The sequence below is a fragment of the Anomaloglossus baeobatrachus genome, chromosome 7 (genome assembly GCF_048569485.1).
Source record: "Anomaloglossus baeobatrachus isolate aAnoBae1 chromosome 7, aAnoBae1.hap1, whole genome shotgun sequence".
In the NCBI taxonomy this organism is placed as follows: Eukaryota; Metazoa; Chordata; class Amphibia; order Anura; family Aromobatidae; genus Anomaloglossus; species Anomaloglossus baeobatrachus.
Genome location: NC_134359.1, coordinates 218,186,251 through 218,202,926, shown reverse-complemented (window position 1 = coordinate 218,202,926; position 16,676 = coordinate 218,186,251). Strand labels below are relative to the sequence as shown.

The window sequence follows — 16,676 nt, the reverse complement described above, 5'->3', positions numbered from 1 at the left end:
ACACTGGTTATGGGCATGCTCAGTCCAAAAGCAGGATCCTGTCTATCAGCATGCAACGTTCACCTGCGTTTGCGTGCGTTATAGTCAGGATCCAGCAATTTGCAGTATTTGGACGGAGCTCAAAAACGCTACATGTTGCGTTTTTGAAACATGTTAAAATAACGCAAAAGGACGGATCCGTACTTCCGTTAAAAAAACGTTTTTGACGGATGTTAAAAAGACGTAGTGTGAAACCAGCCTTAGCTGACCTTGAGCAGTGTGTGAGCACATTTCTCTTAGAACTTCAGTTTTATACATCTGGCTGGGGTAAGATGTAATGGGGTTGTCTGATAGATCCCTCTCTATTACTAAGGCCTAAGCCACACGGCGAGAAAATCGGTGCGAGTGGAGTGCGATAAAACATCGCATTCCCCTCGGACCAATTCTAGCCTGTGTGTCAGCACACATGAGCGATTATTTTCTCAGCCCTAATCAGACCAAGAAAACAATCGCAGCATGCGATTCAAGTGAATGGGGCGAGAGAAAAATAGCACTGCACTCACAGTACACTGGTGTACCGCTAGTGCAGTGCGAGAATGGCAATAGCAGACTACGGAGGAGAGAGGGAGAGAAATCCCCCCCTCCCCTCCTCCGTGCCAGCCCGCCCCCCGCAGCTGAGGTCTGCTCACATGATCGGACCTCAGATGCAGGCACACTCGTATGACACTCGGCTCCTGCTGTGCTGCCAGGGCGAGCCGAGTCTCATGCGAGCATCGCAGTAGTGCCCCGTGTGGCCCCAGCCTAACCCCTGGGCTTGATGCCAGCTGTCAAATCACAGCTGACATCAACTTCAAAGGTTTACCCTGATTGCCACCGCCCAGGGCATTCAGAAAGAGCCGGATAAAGCGCCAGAATTGGTGCATCTAAAGCAGGGGTGGGGAACCTTTTTTCAGCCGGGGGCCATTTGGAAATTTCTACCAACCTTCGGGGGCCGCACAAAATTATCAATGTGAAAATGACCCTGCTATATTTGGTCAAACAATTAATTAACTTACCCCCTACTGTGGCGGCCGGAGCTGCTTCTCTTTGGTGCGGCTGTGATGTTTGGTGATACTAATCATGTTACTTCTCACAGCTGCTTTTTCATTTTTGTCTGGGTCTGGAGCGCAGTCAACTCTTTGTGATAAGATTGGTAAATCATATACATCACATAACAGACGGTGTATATATACATCACAGGAGACACTGGGGGCACATACATCACACAAGGGGCTGGGGACATGTATATGCCCCCAGCCCCTCCTGTGATGTATATGCCTCCAGCCTTCCTGTGATGTATATGCCCCCAGTCCCTCCTGTGATGTATATGCCTCCAGCCTTCCTGTGATGTATGTGCCCCCAGCTCCTCTTGTGATGTATATGCCCCCAGCCCCTTTTGTGATGTATATGCCCCCAGCCCCTTTTGTGATGTATATGCCCCCAGCCCCTCTTGTGATGTATGTGCCCCCAGACCCTCTTGTGATGTATGTGCCCCCAGCCCCTCTTGTGATGTATGTGCCCCCAGCCCCTCCTGTGATGTATAAGTCACAGGAGACGCTGAGGAAATGCACATTACAAGAGGGGCTGGGGCGCAGGCACCACACAAGAGGGTCTGGGGCGCAAGGCACCACACAAGAGGGTCTGGGGCGCAAGGCACCACACAAGAGGGTCTGGGGCGCACGGCACCACACAAGAGGGGCTGGGGCGCACGGCACCACACAAGAGGGGCTGGGGCGCACGGCACCACACAAGAGGGGCTGGGGCGCACGGCACCACACAAGAGGGGCTGGGGCGCAAGGCACCACACAAGAGGGGCTGGGGCGCAGACACCACTGGGGGGGCACAGATATCACTTGCGGAGCCCTGACATCAGTGGGGGGAAGAGGGACACACAAACCTGGGGTGATACACAGCATTGGGGTGCACACAGCACTGAGGGGAGGGGGGGCCACAAAGCACTGGACAGGGCACAGAGCAGCAGAGGGCTGGCGCTGGACACACAGCACCGGGGGTCGGGAACGCAGCTCCGAGAGCCGGGGGGGAACGCACCTCCGAGAGCCGGGGGGGGCGGGAACGCAGCGCCGGAGGGCGGGAACTCAGCTCCGAGAGCCGGGGGCGGGAATGCTGCTCCGAGAGCCGGGGGGCGGGAACGCAGCTCAGAGGGCAGAGGGCGTGCAACGCAGAGCACTAAACCCGCCCACAAAGTAAGTCCTCTCTCGCTGGCACTGGCCAGCGGGAGATCACATTGGAAAGCACAGCAGCACATGTGCAGATTTAAAGGGCCGGCGGCCCACAAGATGGCGGTGGCGGCTCGAGCACTGCCGCCCCCGGGAATCTACCCAGGGGCCGCATAAAAGGGCATGGCGGGCCGTATACTGCCCACGGGCAGGAGGTTCCCCACCCCTGATCTAAAGTGATGCACCACTTATGGGGCGGTTGTGGGCTGCTATTTTTAAGCAGAGAAGGGCCCAATAACTATGATAATACCAACCCCCAGCTGTATGCTTTACCTTGGCTGGTTATATAAAATAGGGCGGAACCCACGCCATTTTTTTTAATGATTCATTTAAATACTTGTTTTAAAAAAAAAAAAAAAATGGTGTGGGATCCCTGCTATTTCTGTTAACCAGCTAAGGTAAAGCTGACAGCTGAGGGTTTCAGCCCATAGCTGTCTGTTTTACCTACGCTGGTTATGCAAAATAGGCGGGAGCCCATGTTTTTTTTTTTTTTTAATTTATTTATTCCATACCCACATGTTTGAAGAACAACTTCCCCCATATTGCTTCCTTCTTCAGGCCCCTAGCCCTTACTACAGCCATTTCACAGCACCCCATTGACTTATATGGGGTCCGGGTGCCAAATCGAACTTTTAAATAAGTCTGGCTTAACCCAGCAGACCTGAATTTTTACAGGGGTACACTCATCTCTAGTGCTAACCACTGAGCCACCGTTCCTAACATGCTGTAGAGCAGGAGGAGTGAAGCTGCGTCATATTTATTTTTGTGATAAATGATTTGGTATAACTTGTGATTTATGGATCATCTGCTTAGTACAAAAAAAAAAAGGTTAGTCTTGTGATTTAATTAGTAGGATTAGTCACACCTGTTTCTAGAAGCTTCCAGCAGCTTCTGATACTCATTGTACATCTATATAAACCAGCCAGTACTAGCGAGGGGGCTGAGCGAGCGAGGTGCTGAATTCAAGTAAAGTGCTGAATTTAAGATAAGTGCATAGTTTCAACACAATTACATAGTTTGACACAAGAACATAGTTTGAATTTATCCTTATACGTTTCCCATTGGGTTTCTTTCGTTTTTTTCTCTTTGTTTTTCTACTTTACTGTTGATCCCCATTTGATAGGTGCTCCATGGACAATGCTACCAGGTGTGTATCTTGTCAGATGTATGCATGCCTTGAGCAGTCGTTCGAGGGTGAATATGTCTGCACTCGATGCAAGCATGTTGCGTGTTTGGAAGCCAAGGTAACTGATCTAAATAAGCAGCTTGCAACACTAAGGGGCATTGCAAACCTGGAGAGAAGTTTAAAGCTCACTGAGCTTTCTCTGGCTGGGGCCAGTGATATGGAGGAGGGTGGAGGTGGGGAAGATCAGGACCCAGAGGTAGGTAGCTGGGTAACAGTTAGAAGAACAGGTAGGGGGAAAAGTGTCAGGGAGCCTAGTCCTGACCTGGCACAACCTAGTAAATATGCCTGTTTGGCTGATATTAGGAATGAAGGGCCTGCACTAGGGTCACTACAGCAGGATGTTGCTCCTAGCAACCAGGAAAACAACTGCTGTAGGAAGGAGGGAAATAGGAGTGCAGCAAAGCCCAGACAGATGTTGGTGGTAGGGGACTCTATAATTAGGCGGACAGACAGGGTCATCTGTCGCCGAGACCGTGAATGCCGAACAGTGTGTTGTCTGCCGGGTGCTCGGGTTCGGCATATTGTGGATCGGATAGACAGATTGCTGGGTGGGGCTGGGGAAAACCCAGCGGTCATGGTGCACATTGGTACTAATGACAAAGTTAGAGGCAGGTGGAAGGTCCTTAAAAATGATTACAGGGAACTAGGAGAGAAGCTGAAGTCCAGGACCTCCAAGGTGGTGTTTTCAGAAATACTACCGGTGCCACGAGCGTCACTAGAAAGACAGCGGGAGCTTAGGGAGATAAATATGTGGCTTAGAAATTGGTGCAGGAAGGAAGGGTTCGGGTTCATGGAGAACTGGGCCGACTTCTCAGTCGGCTACAGGCTCTACGGTAGGGACGGGCTGCCCTCAATGGGGAAGGTGCAGCTGTGCTGGGGGAGAAAATGGTCAGACGGATGGAGGAGCTTTTAAACTAGGATCGGGGAGGGAGGGTAGTGGAGCAAATAAGGGGATAGATAGAGCAGATAGAGACAGGGAGACGGTAGGGGTCAATGAAGGATTAGGGGGGGATGGGACATACAAGGAATGTAGGGAGGCTAGGAGTAATAAAGGTGTTAATAGGATTAAATGTCTACTGGCAAATGCAAGAAGTCTTGCAAACAAAATGAATGAATTGGAGACTCTTATGTCAACCATGGATTATGATGTGGTGGGCATTACGGAAACCTGGCTGGATGAAAGCCATGACTGGGTGACAAACATACAGGGTTATAGTACATTTAGGAAGGACAGGAAAGGCCAAAAAGGTGGTGGGGTGTGTATATTTATCAAATCTAACCTAAAACCTGTGTTGTATGATGACATTGAGGGGAACAGCAACAATGTAGAGTCAGTATGGGTAAATGTACATGGGGAGGGGAATAATGGAAAAATGCTAATTGGAGTTTGCTATAAGCCTCCTAACATACCTGAACAAATAGAGGGTGAAATGCTGGAACAAATTGAAAAGGCAGCTAATAATAATAATCGGGTTCTTATTATGGGGGATTTCAACTATCCAGACATACAGTGGGACATAGAATCTTCTGGTTCTGCTAAAAGCTGTAAGTTCTTATCTACCATTCAGGACCATTTCCTCTCTCAGATGGTAGATGAACCGACCAGGGGAGATAATTTGCTAGATCTGGTCCTGTAAAATAGACCGGATACAATTTCAAATCTACAGGTCCGGGAGCACTTGGGCACCAGCGATCATAATATGGTAAGCTTCAACGTAATATTCAATAGAACATTTCAAAGGGGAAATGCTAAAACCTGGAATTTTAGGAAAGCTGATTTCAACAAATTAAGGGAAGAGCTTAAATGTGTAGATTGGGACAGAGTCATGGTAACTGGGGATACCGAACATAAATGGGGTAAGTTTAAGGATATACTGCTAGAGTCCTGTAAAAAACTTATACCCTCTGGTAATAAAATGTCCAGGAATAAAAAGAAACCACTATGGATAAATAAGACTGTACAAAGTATAATAAAACAAAAACAAAGGGCGTTTAACATCTTAAAGGCTGAGAATACAGAAATAGCATTGCAGGAGTATAAAGATATCAATAGGCAATGCAAAAAAGAAATCAAACAAGCAAAACTAGCTACTGAAACAAAAATCGCCAATGACATTAAAATAAATCCCAAAATCTTTTATAAATACATTAATGCCAAAAGGAAAACAAAGGATAGTATCAGACCCTTAAAATATAATAACAAGTTAGTTATAGAGGACAAACAAAAAACTGAGATATTAAATAGGCATTTCTCATCTGTATTCACCAAGGAACTGACTGTACCAGGGATCATTCAACAAGTGAAAAATCAAAGTCCACCACCTGATATAATTAATTTAACACAAGATGAAGTACGCCTACGTCTGAGTAAATTAAACATTGACAAATCCCCAGGGCCAGATGGCATTCATCCACGAATATTGAGGGAATTGAGCTCCGTAATCGACAGACCGCTGTATCTCATCTTTTTAGACTCACTTGTAACAGGGTTGGTGCCTCAGGATTGGAGGATTGCTGATGTGGTACCGATATTTAAGAAAGGTAAGAGGGTAGATCCAGGCAACTACCGTCCAGTAAGCCTGACATCAGTAGTATGCAAAGTTTTTGAGGGCATTTTAAGGGATGACATGCAAAAATATATTGCAGAAAATAATATACCGTATTTTTCGCTTTATAAGACGCACCGGAATATAAGACGCACCCCAAACTTAGACATAAAAAAGGTAAAAAAAAGAAAAATGGGGTCCGTCTTATACTCCGGTGTTCTCTTACCGGAGGGGGGCAGCAGTGGTGGTGAAGCGGGGTCACAGGAGGCACAGGTTGTGCTGGCAGGCGCGGCAGGTCAGTGGCAGCGGGGTCCGTGGTTGCAGGTGCCGTGGTTGCAGGCGCGGTGGCAGGATCCGTGGGGTCCGTGGTGGCGGCAGCAGCCGTGGCGTGTGAGCCGTGCAGCAGGCCGGTGCAGTGAGTGTCCGCGGTCCCGGTTCAGTGGTGGCAGCGGCGGCGGCAACTGCTCAGTGGTGGCAGCGGCAGGGACTGCTCAGTGGTGGCAGCGGCAGGGACTGCTCAGTGGTGGCGTGTGTCCGCGGTCCCGGTTCAGTGGTGGCAGCGGCGGCTCAGTAGTGGGAGCGGCGGCGACGGCTCAGTGGTGGAGTGTGTCCGCGGTCCCGATTCAAGTAATGGCGCCCGGAGCGACGCATGCGCAGATGGAGCTCTCATCCAAGGGCTCCATCTGCGCACGCGCTGACTCCCGGAGCAGCGCGTGCGCAGATGGAGCTCTCATCCAAGAGCTCCACCGGCGCCATCATTTGAAAGTGGGACCGCGGACAACTGGTAAGCTGCACAGCCGCCCGCCCCGCATGCACAGAGTGGCAGCCAGCAGGCTGCCCGCCCACCCCGCGTACAAGCCGCCGGGTACCTGTGCTTGCGTGCGGTGGCAGCCGGGTACCCATGGCTGTGTGCGGGCGGCAGATGGGTGACTGTGTGAGGGCGGCAGCCGAGTACCTGCACGGGCACCCGACTGCCGCTCGCACACAGCACCCGGCTGCCGCCCGCACACAGCCATGGGTACCCGTCTGCCACCGCATGCAAGCACAGGTACCTGGCTGCCGACCCCACACAGCACCCGCTGCCGCCCGTACACAGCCACGGGTACCCGGCTGCCGCTGCATGCAAGTACAGGTACCCGGGCGCTTGCATGCAGCCACAGGCACCCGCCCGATCGCCTCAGACAGGACCCCCCCCCCCCCCGCTACCGCTTTATAAGACGCACCCCCCATTTTCCTCCCAAAATTTGGGGAGGAAAAGTGCGTCTTATAAAGCGAAAAATACGGTAATAACTGACAGACAGCATGGATTCATGAAAGCTAAGTCGTGTCTAACCAACCTGTTGGGGTTCTATGAGGGGGTAAGTGCAAACCTGGATATTGGTAATGCAGCTGATGTGATTTATTTGGACTTTGCAAAGGCATTTGATACTGTACCACATAATAGCCTTATACTAAAGCTCCAGAAGCAAGGACTAGGGGACACAATATGCAACTGGGTAAGGAATTGGCTAAAAGATAGGAAACAAAGAGTAGTCATAAATGCTACATTCTCTAAATGGGCTATAGTCAGCAGTGGGGTGCCGCAGGGATCTGTGCTAGGACCAATTCTTTTTACTCTCTATATTAATGACCTTGTGGATGGGATTGATAGTACAGTGTCAGTCTTTGCCGATGACACCAAACTATGTAGGATATTAAAAACTGACCTGGATAGTACAATATTACAAAAAGATCTGGATAAGATGTCAGAATGGGCAGATACTTGGCAAATGAGATTTAATGTTGATAAATGTAAAGTAATGCACCTAGGACGGAGTAATCCTATAGCTGCGTATACATTAAATGGAAGTAAACTCGGGACTACAGAACAGGAGAAGGACTTGGGTATTCTCATTACAAATAAGCTGAGCAGCAGCACTCAATGTCAGGCAGCAGCTGCTAAAGCAAACAAGATTCTAGGGTGTATAAATAGAGAGATTAGATCCCGTGATCCCAACGTATTGTTACCCATCTATAAATCACTTGTAAGGCCACATCTGGAATACGGGATCCAGTTTTGGGCTCCACATTTTAAAAAGGACATTCAGAAGTTAGAGTCAGTTCAAAGGCAGGCAACTAGACTACTACAAGGGATGGAAGGCCTCCCATATGATGGCAGGTTGAAAAAGTTAGATATGTTTAGCTTAGAAAAAAGACGTCTCAGAGGAGATCTCATTTATATGTATAAATACATGTGTGGTCAATATAAAGGACTGGCACATAACTTATTTCTTCCGAAAACAATACTAAGGACCAGGGGGCACTCACTGCGAGTGGAAGAAAAGCGATTCCAACAGCTAAATAGGAAAGGGTTCTTTACAGTTAGAGCAGTCAGACTGTGGAATGCCCTACCACAAGAGGTAGTAATGGCAGATACTATAACAGCTTTTAAAAAAGGGCTGGATGATTTCCTCAGTACACAAAACATTGTTGGTTATAAATGACTTAGTGACTAAATGTAGAACTGGTGGAGGAAGGTTGAACTAGATGGACCTAGGTCTTTTTTCAACCTAAGTAACTATGTAACTATGTAACTATGTGGTCTCACTCAGAGTGACAGCCTTCCTGTGTAAGTGTGCATGCAGACCTCCTGTCAATCATTGCGTAGGACCAGCTACTAGATTTACAGATTGAACATTGGATGGTTCAACAAATTACAACATGCACAGAATTATTTCCTACAAAGCTAAATACTGTGTTTCCCGGTTTTATATTATATTGTTGCTCAGAAAGATAGCTTAGGGCTTATTTTCAATGGATGTCTTATATTTTCTTTATGAACAACAATCTACATTTAGTCTTGGACAAAAAAAAAATCAACATTTATTCAAATCTAATCATGTGATCATATTCTGGAGCATCAACATTTTGTGTTAATCCGATTACTGGTTCAGATGCACATTTTCTTATCTGATCTGCTATTCTCACTGTGCAGACCCAATCCTTTAGTGGTGGGCACATACCATATTTACAGTGGGTATCGCTAAGTTTACCCCCAAAAGAAAGCAGGACCCCCCCCAAGAATTGTACTTACCAGACCCCAAACAATTAAATTTGGCAAGTGAATGGTCTCTCACATGCAAATCTGCATTGCGGTCAGGTTGGGTTCTACAGCTATTGGCTCCTCCTGGTGCCTGGAAGCAGTATCACCTGCGTAGAGTAATACTGGTACCCAGTCTGTTTGTGAGAGCTGCAGTGCAATGCAGCTGGAATGGCGAGGGACCTGACAGCGATGCAGATCTCTGTGTGAGAGCCCATCCACCATCGGCACTTGCCAACTGTAAGGGCGGCTTTGCACGTTGCAACATCGCACATGCGATGTCGGTGGGGTCAAATCGAAAGTGACGCACATCCGGCGTCACTTTCGAGATCGTAGTGTGTAAATGCTAGATGATACGATTAACGAGCGCAAAAGCGTTGTTATCGTATCATCGTTGCAGGCTCTGACTTTTTCATAATTATGCTGCAGCGACAGGTACGATGTAGTTCCTCGCTCCTGCGGCTGCACACATCGCTGTGTATAACGCCGGAGGAGCGAGGAACCTCACCTTACCTGCCGTCGGCGGCTATGCGGAAGGAAGGAGGTGGGCGGGATTCTTACATCCTGCTCATCTCCGCCCCTCCGCCGCTATTGGCCGCCTGCCGTGTAACGTCGCTATGACGCCGCACGACGAGCCCCCTTAGGAAGGAGGCGGGTCGCCGGCCAGAGCGACGGTCGCAGGGGAGGTGAGTGCATGTGAAGCTGGCGTAGTGATAATTTTCGCTACGCTAGCTATCACAAGATATTGTACCTGCAACGGGGGCGGGGACTATTGCGTGCGACATCGCAGCATCGACTTGCGATGTCGCAACGTGCAAAGCCTGCCTAAGTGTTCGGGTCTGAAGAGTTCATTTTGTTTTGTTTTTTTTGGGCTGGGGTAGGGGTCTGTTTTCTTTTGGAGGTGGTTGATTCTTGTGATATCGAGTCCCACTGTATTATTTAACTTTTGTAGCTGCTTGGACACTCTCATGGAACTGCAGCTAGGGCTTATATTTGGGATAGGGCTTGTATTTTAAGCATACTCAAAAAAGCCCTAAACATCCTACTATTTCTGGGGTAGGTCTTATTTTGGGGGAATCTAGCTGCTCCTCCTGCACACAGGTCATCAGAAGGTGCGACTGGGGAGGAAATATATTATTTGAATAAATCCAAAGATTAATGATTGTAAAGCATGGTGTCCCATGGTAAGTTTTGTCCATACTTTCTTCACCTTCCCATGAGTGAGTACACCTGGGTAGTACATGACTAGGCGCGCTCCACCCATACAGAGAACATGCACCAATCTATCATAAATAACAAGAACGATATATTGTATAGAATAAATGCAGCAGATCCAGAGCAGTCATCACTTGTAGCTGACGTTATATTGAGCGTTTGTTTCCTTTCTGTAGATCCAGTATGAATGATGCATGTAATAGAGATGATTATTTCATTAGCTCCTGCTGGCAGTGCACAACGCTGGACGGATCATTTGGACGTGTAACCTTTACAACATTTAGCATAAAGCTCATGCATATATTGTCTTTGTTCTGTGCATTTCAGATAAGAAACAGAAATGTCATCTGACGCCACCTCCCCTGTCACTGGCACATCCAGAGAGCCGCCGGTATCTCCCCAATCTCCAGAGGCTCCAAAGACCCTTAATTTACCAGGCCCTCGACGAATAAGAGATCGCTCTCCCTCTCCTATGAGACACCTTATACCTAGCCCGCTCCCAACCAGACGTACAAGAACATTTTCTGCGTAAGTCTATTTATCTTGCTTTTTATGTCTATAACAGGTTATCATCGAGCGGCAGATTTTTAATCTAGGTAAATGGCAAAATGACTTTTGTACTGTTCCATAACTGATCATATTTAAAGGTGATCTGTCACCAGATCTGACACCCCATCTGAGAGCAGCAGGGTATAGGGGGAGAGAACCTGATTCCCTTACTGGGCTGCTCCCTGATTTATCTGCTGCAGATCTACTAGTGCTCTGAATTTTACGACCTGTATTATCCCACCCATACCACTGATTGGCAGCTTTCTGTGTAAATCAGTGATAGAGCGAGGCTATAAAGAGCTCATGAATATGGAGAACCATATGGCAGCCCAGTAAGTGACACATCGCTGGACTCAGGGTCTCTCTCACTGTATTATGCTGCTTTCATACACAAATTTTGATTATGCTATTATTTCATTATGCTGCTTTTTTTATACATGTGGAACCTTTTCTTGTTGCTATAAGGAAAAGTAGACAGTGTGTATCTTTGGTGCTTTGCCATTATACTTGAATGAAGATTGTTACACTCGCGTATGGCCACCTGTAAACCTCTACTTATTTTTAGAGAGCCCCCCATGGATCAGGATACCTCCATTCTGCCAATATATGGGGTACCATATTTTTCGGACTATAAGACGCTCCGGACCATAAAACACACCCTGGTTTTAGAGGAGGAAAATAGGAAAACAAAATTTTTAAGCAAAAAATGCTGTCATGACACACTGTTATGGGGCGAGGATCCGCTGCTGACACTGTATGGATTTAATTTAAAAAAACACAAAAAAACGTCATGTGGTTCCCCCAATTTTGATAACCAGCCAAGATAAAGTTTCACAGCTGGGGGCTGGTGGAGACTCACGTTATTGGGAGCCCCCCAAGTCTAAAAATATCAGCCAGCAGCCGCCCAGAATTGCCGCATCTATTAGATGCGACAGTCCTGGGACCTTTCCAAGCTCGTCCCGATTGCCCTGATGCGGTGGCAATCGGGGTAATAAGGAGTTAATGGCAGCAGCCCATAGCTGCCACTAAGTCCTAGCTTAGTGATGGCAGGCGTCTATGAAACACCCCCTCATCAATAAGCTGTAAGTGAAAGTAAATAAACACAAACACATAAAAATCCATTATTTGAAATAAAAGACAAAAAAACACCCTTTTTCACCACTTTATTAACCCCTAAAACACCCAGGTCCGATGTAATCCACACGATGTCCCACGACACATCCAGCTCTGCTACATCTGACAATCACAGAGAGCAGCCATAGAACACGACCGCTCTTTGAGGGTCAGGCCGCAAGTCAAATGAGCCGCCAGGATCAGCGGTGACCCCAGCTGTCACTGCACATCACCTGACTGAAGTCACCGCGGATCTCGCGGTCACTTTAGCCGTGGCTGGATTTGCGGTAACAGCTGGAGGGCTCTCGCTGTATACTCACCTCTCCTCACTCCACACAGCATTGATTCCTGTCTGTGTGCTAGCTGAGCTGTGTGGAGCCGCGTGTACAGCGATGAAGTCATCCCTGTGCTCACCGCTCTCTACACAGATCAGCAAGCCGGCTACAGACAGGAGGACACCGTGATGCTGCAGGGGAACGGTGAGTATACCGTACTTATTCACTGCCCCCCGCGATGATGATGGTGCACGGGGGGCAGTGAATACAGCCGCACATGATCACTCCAGGCTGTAGTTGCCTGGGGTGATCATGCGGGCCGGCTCTTTAGTATGCTCGCATCCCCCGCCCATCATCCCGCCACCTGTCAGCGCCGGCTTCAGGGCTGAGAGTTGATGGGCAGGATGATGGGCGTGCATATCAAATGAGCGGTCCCATGTGGTCAGGGTATCGCAGCTACAGCCTGCTCCTGCTTCTGATGACCCGCTCCACCACCACCGCACCCGCCTTCACCCGCTCCACCACCACCGCACCACAGCCATCGGACTATAAGACGCACCCTCCACTTTCCCCCAAAATTTGGGGGGAAAAAAGTGCGTCTTATAGTCCGAAAAATACGGTACTTATCCATTTTTTTTCTTTTAAGCTATATGCCGCTATTCTCCGGCGTGAAAAATAAGTGTGAGCAGCCACCAGCAAATTTGGGACCAGATGGTTGTTGGCCACACAGAATGACACCCCATACTCCACTCCAATGACACCCAAGTTCGATATTGGTGGAGTAGGAAGCCAAGTTTAGACCCTGGGATGGTTTACGTATAGCTAGATTTATCTGTTGGGGCATATTTTGGTATTTGTTGGTGGTTTAGTGAAGCCACAAATTGATGAAAAAGCAACTGTAGATACGTGAGGACGATAAATAAAGATAATGGATGCACATACCATTTTTATTTTTTCTTGTGAGGAAAAAGCGCTATACCAGTTTGACATCCACCCAGTTAGTGGGAGGGGAAGAGCCCTCCAGGTTCCCCCCTATTTGTCATGTTAGTCCACAGGAAGCCACCGTGTCACACATAATGGCATTGGATGCACGGCTCAGTGGACTGTCATACATGATGGGACTGGATGCACGGCTCAGTGGACAATGTCGCACATTGTGGAACTAGATGCACGGCTCAGGGGTCATGCCACACACATTGGGACTCGATGCACAGCACAGGGGACCGGGCCACACGTGATGGGACTGGATGCACAGCACAGGGGACCGGGCCACACGTGATGGGACTGGATGCACAGCACAGGGGACCGGGCCACACATGATGGGACTGGATGCACAGCACAGGGGACCGGGCCACACGTGATGGGACTGGATGCACAGCACAGGGGACCGGGCCACACGTGATGGGACTGGATGCACAGCACAGGGGACCGTGCCACACATGAATGGACTGGATGCACAGCACAGGGGACCGGGCCACACATGATGGGACTGGATGCACAGCACAGGGGACCGGGCCACACATGATGGGACTGGATGCACAGCACAGGGGACCGGGCCACACGTGATGGGACTGGATGCACAGCACAGGGGACCGTGCCACACATGAATGGACTGGATGCACAGCACAGGGGACCGGGCCACACGTGATGGGACTGGATGCACAGCACAGGGGACCGTGCTACACGTGATGGGACTGGATGCACAGCACAGGGGACCGTGCTACACGTGATGGGACTGGATGCACAGCACAGGGGACCGTGCCACACATGATGGGACTGGATACACAGCACAGGGGACCGGGCCACACTTGATGGGACTGGATGCACAGCACAGGGGACCGGGCCACACTTGATGGGACTGGATGCACAGCACAGGGGACCGTGCCACACATAATGAGACTGGATGCACGGCTCAGGGGACTGTGTTACACATGATGGGACTGGATGCACGGCTCAGGGGACTGTGTTACACATGATGGGACTGGATGCACAGCTCAGGGGACCATGCCACACATGATGTGACAGGATGCACGGCTCAGGGGACTGTGTTACACATGATGGGACTGGATGCACAGCTCAGGGGACCATGCCACACATGATGTGACAGGATGCACGGCTCAGGGGACTGTGTTACACATGATGGGACTGGATGCACAGCTCAGGGGACTGTGTTACACATGATGGGACCGGATGCACGGCTCAGGGGACTGTGTTACACATGATGGGACTGGATGCACAGCTCAGGGGACTGTGTTACACATGATGGGACCGGATGCACGGCTCAGGGGACTGTGTTACACATGATGGGACTGGATGCACAGCTCAGGGGACCATGCCACACATGATGTGACTGGATGCATGGCTCAGGGGACTGTGTTACACATGATGGGACCGGATGCATGGCTCAGGGGACTGTGTTACACATGATGGGACTGGATGCACAGCTCAGGGGACTGTGTTACACATGATGGGACCGGATGCACGGCTCAGGGGACTGTGTTACACATGATGGGACTGGATGCACAGCTCAGGGGACTGTGCCACACAAGATGAGACTGGATGCACGGCTCAGGGGACTGTGTTACACATGATGGAAATGGATGCACGGCTCAGGGGACTGTGTTACACATGATGGAAATGGATGCACGGCTCAGTGGACAATGTCGCACATGGTGGAACTGGATGCACGGTCCAGCAGACTCACACCTGATGGGAATGGATGCATGGCTCAAGGGACCATGTCACACATGAGGGGATTACATACATGGCTCTGCCCATTCAGTGTAAAGCCTCATTCAGATGTCTGTAATGCAGGGATGTCTGAATGAGGCTTTAATACTGACTTCTCATGCGCTGTGCAGACAGCAGTAAATCCTCAGTCACATTTCCCTGCACACATAGACATGTGAATGAGGCTATACACTGAATGGGGACAGTGCTCCTGGCCGTGCCTCTAACACACTGGAATATGTTGGCGCTATAAAAGCAGGTAAAAATGTGAGTGCTTAAGGGTATGTGCGCACGTTGCTTTTTACCTGCTTTTTACCTGCTTTTTTGCTGCTTTTTCTTCTGCGCTGTTTAATGCCAAAATGGATGTGTTCTTCTATTCAAGCAAAGTCTATGGGAATTTGGGTTTCTTGTTCACACTATGTTGTTCAAAATGCTGCCTTTTTGTGGCAGAACTTTGGTCAAAAACTCAGCTTTGCAGTGCAAAACCCAAATGGCAAAAACAATTGACATGTTGCTTCTTTGAAAAGCTGAGTTTTTGACCAAAGTTCTGCCTCAAAAAGGCAGCATTTTGAACAACATAGTGTGAACAAGAAACCCAAATTCCCATAGACTTTGCTTGAATAGAAGAACACATCCATTTTGGCATTAAACAGCGCAGAAGAAAAAGCAGCAAAAAAGCAGGTAAAAAGCAACGTGCGCACATACCCTAAGCAGCCTTGGTGGTAGAACAATCTCATAGCCCCTTTTCTCAGCTTCTTGTAATGAAATGGCTGGAGGTTGTTATATGGAGGAGGATGGATTCATTCCTACATTTTGGTGATGTCTTGCTGACTGTGCTCCTTATAATATAGTAAAATACCTTTCTATTTCATTGGGAGTGGACCTGGATCATTGTGTAATGATGGGTCCTCTCTAATAGTCATCAGGATCTGGTGGCTACTAATCGTCACAGGTGACTGTCACTGTGGCTGCCACCATTGCTGCCCATGCTGTGACCATAGTGACTGTTTCCTGTCGGTGGGCAGTGATCCCCAGCGTTCAGTGCTGCAGTCTTTGGAGTGTACTTTACCCTGACACAGGCAAGGAATAACAATCTGTGAAAGAGGCCTCTGGTGTGTATAAAGGAGCAGGAATGTGCTGGGACTCGGACATACAAAGGATCTCCTGTATAAACGAATAGTCCTGCAAGTGGTCTCCATGTGTGCGTCAGCTCAACACGGGCTATCAGGCTTATGTTTTACTCTAAAGATATGACTCTATTGCACCGAGTCTTCTGTAGTAGCTAGAGGTCATTCTCTTCTCTAAGATATACAATTCTGCCTGTACTAGGATTATATCCTCAATCTTGGACCACCACTTGTTTACTGGGAAACCCTAAGGGGATGTGCGCACGTGTGCGTATTGCATGCAGTTACGCTGTGCTCTGCACCGCAGCGTAACTGCATGCGTCCTGCGTCCCCTGCACAATCTATGGAGATTGTGCAGGAGCCGTGCGCACGTGGCATATTAGAATGCAGCGATTCAGCTGCTGCCCGAATCGCTGCGTTCTAAGAAGTGACATGTCACTTCTTCCGTGCGGTTTGCATGCTGTCTATAGGGAGAGGCAGCATGCAGAGCGCACGTTCTCTGCCGGCACCATGCGCTTCAGAACGGAGCTTTTCAGCTGCGCTCTGAAGCGCACCTTTTAGGTGCGGTGCAGAGCGCACACGTGCGCACATAGCCTAAGGC

At 49.0% G+C, this 16,676-nt stretch overlaps 1 protein-coding gene across 5 annotated transcripts in view; it reads left to right on the top strand.

The window, feature by feature from the left end:
• Positions 1 to 16,676, top strand: part of CARHSP1 (calcium regulated heat stable protein 1) — a 206,158-nt gene that overhangs the window by 178,501 nt on the left and 10,981 nt on the right. For all 5 annotated transcript variants that reach the window (XM_075319098.1, XM_075319097.1, XM_075319094.1 and 2 more), the window contains exon 2: positions 10,609 to 10,809. In XM_075319098.1, the coding sequence (XP_075175213.1) occupies positions 10,622 to 10,809 (188 nt within the window). In that variant the 5' untranslated portion in view covers positions 10,609 to 10,621. The remainder of the gene's footprint in view (positions 1 to 10,608; positions 10,810 to 16,676) is intronic.